The following is a 7,500-nucleotide window of genomic DNA, read 5'->3' on the forward strand; positions in this document are numbered from 1 at the left end:
ATATACGTTGCGGCCTCTTGCGATAACGATATATATTGTGATATACGTTGCGGCCTCTTGCGATAACGATATATATTGTGATATACGTTGCGGCCTCTTGCGATAACGATATATATTGTGATATACGTTGCGGCCTCTTGCGATAACGATATATATTGTGATATACGTTGCGGCCTCTTGCGATAACGATATATATTGTGATATACGTTGCGGCCTCTTGCGATAACGATATATATTGTGATATACGTTGCGGCCTCTTGCGATAACGATATATATTGTGATATACGTTGCGGCCTCTTGCGATAACGATATATATTGTGATATACGTTGCGGCCTCTTGCGATAACGATATATATTGTGATATACGTTGCGGCCTCTTGCGATAACGATATATATTGTGATATACGTTGCGGCCTCTTGCGATAACGATATATATTGTGATATACGTTGCGGCCTCTTGCGATAACGATATATATTGTGATATACGTTGCGGCCTCTTGCGATAACGATATATATTGTGATATACGTTGCGGCCTCTTGCGATAACGATATATATTGTGATATACGTTGCGGCCTCTTGCGATAACGATATATATTGTGATATACGTTGCGGCCTCTTGCGATAACGATATATATTGCGATATACGTTGCGGCCTCTTGCGATAACGATACATATTGCGATATACGTTGCGGCCTCTTGTGATAACGATATATATTGCGATATATTCATTATAATAGAACCTTCTGAAAAATCCAGCTTGAATGTCCTTAAATGCCACCCAAGATGCAGAGAACAGGAAAAACTGCAGTCTTCAGTTCAGGAACAGACACTCGGAATACTTTCAGTTTCGTGGAAACATATTTCAAACTTAGTTTCTAACCTTCAGCCTAATGTAACGTTTTTGCTTTTAAACATCTTGTTCTCTTAATGAAATGAAAGCTGGTGTCGTGTTAATAAAGGAATGGATACTGTGAATTGATGAACCAATACCATACAAATTTTAAGTACCAATTTCCGGGCCACAAAATGTGTTTTTATTAAACCATAAAAAAAAAATCAATACACTTCAATACATTTATTATTTAAGATAATAATCGTTATAAGAAAATAGCACATAAACATTCAAAGGCTGAATGCTGTTTAAGGGTAAACATTGTTTATAAAAAACATCAAGTGAAAAATAATCAACAACCTAGGCATGATTATTATTAGTAGTAGAAGAGACAAATTATTGTTAACGCTACATAGAGACGAAGTTAAATGTACTGTACAGCCGTGTTTATTCAAGATGACGAATACGAGATGCGTTTCATTTTGTGTAGTCTATATCGCATATCGTTTACATCGCATATCGTTTACGCCGCATATCATTTATGTAGCATATAGTTTATGTAGCATATCATTTATGTAGCATATCGTTTACGCCGCATATCGTTTACGTCGCATATCGTTTACGCCGCATATCGTTTACGCCGCATATCGTTTACGCCGCATATCGTTTACGTCGCATATCGTTTACGCCGCATATCGTTTACGTCGCATATCGTTTACGCCGCATATCGTTTACGCCGCATACCGTTATATCGCATATCGTTTACATCGCATATCGTTTATATCGCATATCGTTTACGCCGCATACCGTTATATCGCATATCGTTTACATCGCATATCGTTTATATCGCATATCGTTATATCGCATATCGTTTATATCGCATATCGTTATATCGCATATCGTTATATCGCATATTGTTTATATCACCCATTACTAGCGCCAATCCGTCATATAGCATTATAGTGAGAACACGACTGTATAGTGCTGTAAATGATCTGTGGTTTTGGTGCCCTATATTAGCGTTGTTGTTAATGGAAGAGCACATTTAAAATGAGTTCCCTTTGACGCCCGTAAAACCTGAGCGTGGCCATGTTCACGCTTAAGTCCTTTAGTGCGGTGTAAGTTGTAATAGCCATTTATCTGATTAATCTCATATAGGATGCGTTTGGAGTTTATTAATCCGCTAGCAAAGCTCACAGTTTCAGCTCAAATATCTGATATTATTGACTGGGTTATTTGAGACATTTATGCATCATAGTCCAGCAGTTATTTTGTTGTAGTCATATGTTCATATTTGCACAGACAGCTCATGTTTGTGTTAACATTAATTTTCGTGACTTAAAATAGTCTCATATCTCCATGGCGGAGACGCCCCGCCCCAGCATAAGCCCCGCCCCCAGTTAATTGAGTACTTCTTTTTGAGACCTATTGAAGATCAAAATGAGAAATTGACATAAATTCCCACCCCTACACCAAACGCGAATAGAGCGTCAAATTCGCGTCTAGTTGGACGCTTGTGAATCCATTCGCGCAAATAATGCGAGCGTTTGAAGTGAAATAGACGAGCTCGCTCTCACTCCTGACGGGATATTCTAATAAACTGAAATGTCATAAAACACCAGTCTGTCTCTTTTATTTTCACAAAAAATGTAATATTAAACATTAATAGCCACACAAATGTGGCTCATGTGTACTTTCATAAATATATACTTACTTGTTGGTTTAAAAATTGCACATGCCACATTTATGGACCTCTAATAGCAATATATTATCGATATGATTAAAGAGGCGCTCTTTTATCAATAAACCACCGATTTGCGCTTTAAACAGCTAAATCAGCTGGAAAAGTCTGACAACGACATTTTGTGACAGTAGTATGTTTAATTATGCAGGGTTTCTGATCACGTGACCGCAGCAAACCGGCTCGTCATTGGTTAACGAGGCACCAATTAACGGCAAAGTTCAGATTTTCAAATTAGGCGTCAGACAGGAATTCAGACTGAACGGCTCTGAGGTGTCCAGAACAAGCGGATCTTACACAGGGCATCTTTTGGAGCAATCTTGCCCCTTAATCAAAACTTCATAACTCTACACAGTGGAAGTACCCGTGAAAAGTTACCTTTTTTGTGTTATAAGTTTCCTTTTAAATGTATTTGAATATGCAAATGAGCAATATACTAATTAAATATGGCCAAAATACACACCAATGGCCTCATTTCTTCCATTTTCTCCTATTAAAATAAATAAATGAAAGACTTTATGAAAAGTACAATTTTTGTATTACTAGTTTGTTTGAAAATTAATTTGAATATGCAAATGAGCTATACACTTTTCATGCGTTTTCGTTGTGTAAAGTTGAATTTTGAAGTGTTGAAGTGTGTGAACTAATCTTACCTTGGGACACCGGGGACGGAGCCCACTGATGAAACAGTCCTGAGGAACAAACACAACACATTAGAGAGAGAGAGAGAGAGTGTGTGTGTGTGTGTGTGTGTGTGTGTGTGTGTGTGTGTGTGTGTGTGTGTGCGTGCGTGCGTGCGTGCGTGCGTGTGTGTGCGTGTGTGTGTGTGTGTGTGCTCATATCTCCCTCATTATCTCTGACTTTAGTCTGAGTGAGATCGGCCTGCTGTGTTGTTGACGGAGTGTCGGAAGCTTAAGGCTCCGACCTCTACTGGAAAGGGGCGGGAGCAGCAACTCATTTGCATTTAAAGGGACACACACAAAAAGGGCGTGTTTTGCTCACACACAAATAGAGGCAAATTTGATCTGAGGGTATAGATCCACCAGCTCAGTGCTAACTCATTAATGCTCATTAATTATGGGCAGTGGATCCACCAGCTCAGTGATAACTCATTAATGCTCATTAATTATGCGCCGTAGATCCGCCAGCTCAGTGCTAACTCATTAATGCTCATTAATTATGCGCCGTAGATCCACCAGCTCAGTGCTAACTCATTAATGCTCATTAATTATGCACAGTAGATCCAGCAGCTCAGTGCGAACTCATTAATGCTCATTAATTATGCGCAGTAGATCCGTCAGCTCAGTGCGAACTCATTAACGCTCATTAATTATGCGCAGTAGATCCGACAGCTCAGTGCAAACTCATTAACGCTCATTAATTATGCGCAGTAGATCCGACAGCTCAGTGCTAACTCATTAACGCTCATTAATTATGCGCAGTAGATCCACCAGCTCAGTGCGAACTCATTAATGCTCATTAATTATGCGCAGTGGATCCACCAGCTCAGTGCTAACTCATTAATGCTCATTAATTATGCGCAGTGGATCCACCAGCTCAGTGCTAACTCATTAATGCTCATTAATTATGGGCAGTAGATCCACCAGCTCAGTGCGAACTCATTAATGCTCATTAATTATGGGCAGTAGATCCGCCAGCTCAGTGCGAACTCATTAATGCTCATTAATTATGCACAGTAGATCCGCCAGCTCAGTGCTAACTCATTAATGCTCATTAATTATGCACAGTGGATCCGCCAGCTCAGTGCTAACTCATTAATGCTCATTAATTATGCGCAGTGGATCCACCAGCTCAGTGCTAACTCATTAATGCTCATTAATTATGCGCAGTGGATCCACCAGCTCAGTGCGAACTCATTAATGCTCATTAATTATGGGCAGTGGATCCACCAGCTCAGTGCTAACTCATTAATGCTCATTAATTATGCGCAGTAGATCCGCCAGCTCAGTGCTATCTCATTAATGCTCATTAATTATGCGCAGTAGATCCGCCAGCTCAGTGCTAACTCATTAATGCTCATTAATTATGCGCAGTAGATCCGCCAGCTCAGTGCGAACTCATTAATGCTCATTAATTATGCGCAGTGGAGTCGGCTCATTATGTCCGCTGGAGTGTGTGAGGTCCTGTTCTGATGCTGCCGGAGCCGGAGCTCTCGAAACCCCGCCCCCTTTATAGAAGAGGGTGGAGTTTCAAGAGCTCCTGCTCCCAGTCAGTAGCTCATTAGCATTTAAAGGGACACGCACAAAAACGCTGTGTTTCAAACATAGACTGTAAAAAAATATCGCTGTTCTGTCCGTGACGTCACCCATAGGATTCCGATGAGCCGTTCTGAAGCTTAAAGTATGGGCGAGCTGGGCGCCGCCATCTTGTGAGCGAGTCATCGCGTGTCACTCCCGGATAACAGAAAATGGGCAAAAAGGCGGGATGTGGGCGGAGCTTAGGTGACGCAATGACTATAGACGGCGGATAAACGGCTATCCACCTGCCCCTAGAGGCCAGCTGAGGAATTGCAGTTTACTTTACTTCCGCAAGAGAGATCGCGGGAGGTTGCCGCTTGGTTTCAAAATAGGATATTGAGCTAAACTTCACACACACTCTTAATCTACATCTTGATATGTTTATCCCCTTTAGTGATCGTTTGAATAAATCTGTCATGAAAACATTAGTTATTAATTGTCATTTGAATGTAAAAACTGGAGTAGAAACAATTCTCTTATTAAAAAGTTGATACAAAAACTATTTGAGGGTTGATTATTCATTGTTTTGTAATGTTAGTGCATCCCTGATAATACCTCATATATAGTGCATCTAACTGGACAGCACTGTGGTGAGGGAAATGGAAATAAACTTGGCATACCACTTTAGCTTCGGACAAATCAGGCCTTTATATGGACAGTACATATATTAGTTTTAAGATGGAGGATGATATTTAATCATGTTTAGATTGAAAACACTGCCAACTTCCAGACCAGCTGAGGCCAGGTTTACTTTCACTATTATTGGTGACGAGCTCATGACGTAATGTTGTTGATGATGATGTCATCCCCCACCCCTCACCCTATCCCTGCCGATTAAACACCACTATCACACTTATATGGCATAACTATGATTTCAAATACTTTTTTCTTATGTGGCAGGAATGTGTTTCCATACTTTTAGAGTTGTGTATGTGTGTGTGTGTGTGTGTGTGTGTGTGTGTGTGTGTGTGTGTGTGTGTGTGTGTGTGTGTGTGTGGGTGTGCGTGGGTGTGTAAACACACACCCACACACACACACACACACACACATCTGTAGTCCGTCAGAACTACAGTCGTGTGGTCCTCCGATCATTAGTGTGTGTGTGGTCAGATCATCTCCTCCGGTCCACCGGAGACTGGCGGAGTAACGTTAACCGATCACACACACACACACACACACACACACACACACACACACACACACACACACACACACACACACACACACACACACAGGAGTAACGTTAACCGATCGGCCGAAACCGAGAGCAAAACTTCAGCCTTAACTCGGGGCTTTCCGTCCCGCGCGGTAGTGTCGTTAGTGCCGTTCAGATGAACCAACGCGACATTATATCGCTCAACTTACCGTCCATGTCGCGTCGCTGCCGCCTGGACACACTCGGTCGTTTTATTGCCGTTTCCGGGCTGAAGAACGAGCGACACACACCGCGACAACACTCTCCTTCCGCGCGCCGCCGCCACGGAGCTGAGCTCGTGCACGCGCGCGGAAATACCCGGATGACGCGAGATTCCATCGTCAACACACACACACACACACACAGAGAAAAGGAAAGATTTATTTCTGTTTGCGACACAACTGGCGCCTGATTTTTGGTTTGTTTTCCCAAGAATCCCATCTGGAATCACTTCACGAGAGACTATAATGGAGGACCGAGTCCCTAAAGCGGGAGAAATAAGCTTCCCATTCCTCCTGAGAGACTTTAGGCTGGTTTCTAAATCTCCTCACTGTACTTTAGGTGATATTCTTCCCCTAAACGGACCATAAGCCGATTTATATAAAGATGCTAGCTCTCTCTCATCATATAGGAAGTGAAAACAGCTCTGTTATCCCATAATACTGTTCAGATTAATCCCGCTTTATGATGTGATATGATGATGATATTACACACAGTTGTAGAGTTGATCATATTTCTTCGGGTTAGAGAAGTCTAATGCTAATGCTAATAGCTGGTGTAAACTCATGGATGAACCCAACACAAGTTCAAGTTCTACAAGTTGGCATTGTGTCTAAACTGTTAATGATAATGAACACTAGGGGGAGATGTGACCAAAAGAAAAAGAGGTGTACACACACACACACGCACACACACGCGCGGAGAGTCTGGGTTAAAGAAATATAATAATCCAGTTATTCTCGTGCCATCATATATTTGTATTGTTTTGCAGAGTTTAGTGACAGCAGGACAGGCTTACCTTCAGAATTCCTCATTTTAGACTCTAATCGATCTGATTATTAGAGGCAGATGGAGTTAAAGGGATAGTTCACTTTAAAATGAAAATTCTGTCCTCCTTTACTCACCCCTCAAGTAATAAATGAATACACACAGTTTAAAGCCCAACCACCAGACGGCAGAGTTCTACACCTTACACCTAGATCAACATCCAGAAGCATTTTAAAGCTGCTGTCCGGAACTTTTTTGGGTTAAAAATGATCAAGTCCGTAACCATCCAGTGTCCAGCCCGATCTGCTCAGTGTAGCTCGGTCTACAGCAGTGAGCGTGTCATAATTAATGTATTCCAGTGGTACTGCTGGATATCCGCGGGAGTTTTAGGCATATCTTTGCTTCACATCTGTGGGAAGGAGTCCCGTAACCGGCTATATAGCTCCGCTTCCATCCGATGCCAGATGCTAAAGGCCTTCAGAGTGG

The 7,500-nt window shown here is 41.8% G+C and overlaps 1 protein-coding gene across 1 annotated transcript in view; it reads right to left on the reverse strand.

Annotated features, from left to right (window-relative positions):
- Positions 1-6,341, reverse strand: part of LOC137076732 (transcription factor p65-like) — a 17,113-nt gene extending 10,772 nt beyond the window's left edge. The window contains exons 1-2 of the mRNA XM_067445189.1: positions 6,198-6,341; positions 3,228-3,266 (exon numbers count right to left, since the gene is read on the reverse strand). Of these exons, the coding sequence (XP_067301290.1) occupies positions 3,228-3,266; positions 6,198-6,204 (46 nt within the window). The 5' untranslated portion in view covers positions 6,205-6,341. The remainder of the gene's footprint in view (positions 1-3,227; positions 3,267-6,197) is intronic.
- Between the last annotated feature and the right edge of the window lie 1,159 nt (positions 6,342-7,500).

The sequence above is a fragment of the Pseudorasbora parva genome, chromosome 1, assembly GCF_024679245.1.
Source record: "Pseudorasbora parva isolate DD20220531a chromosome 1, ASM2467924v1, whole genome shotgun sequence".
In the NCBI taxonomy this organism is placed as follows: Eukaryota; Metazoa; Chordata; class Actinopteri; order Cypriniformes; family Gobionidae; genus Pseudorasbora; species Pseudorasbora parva.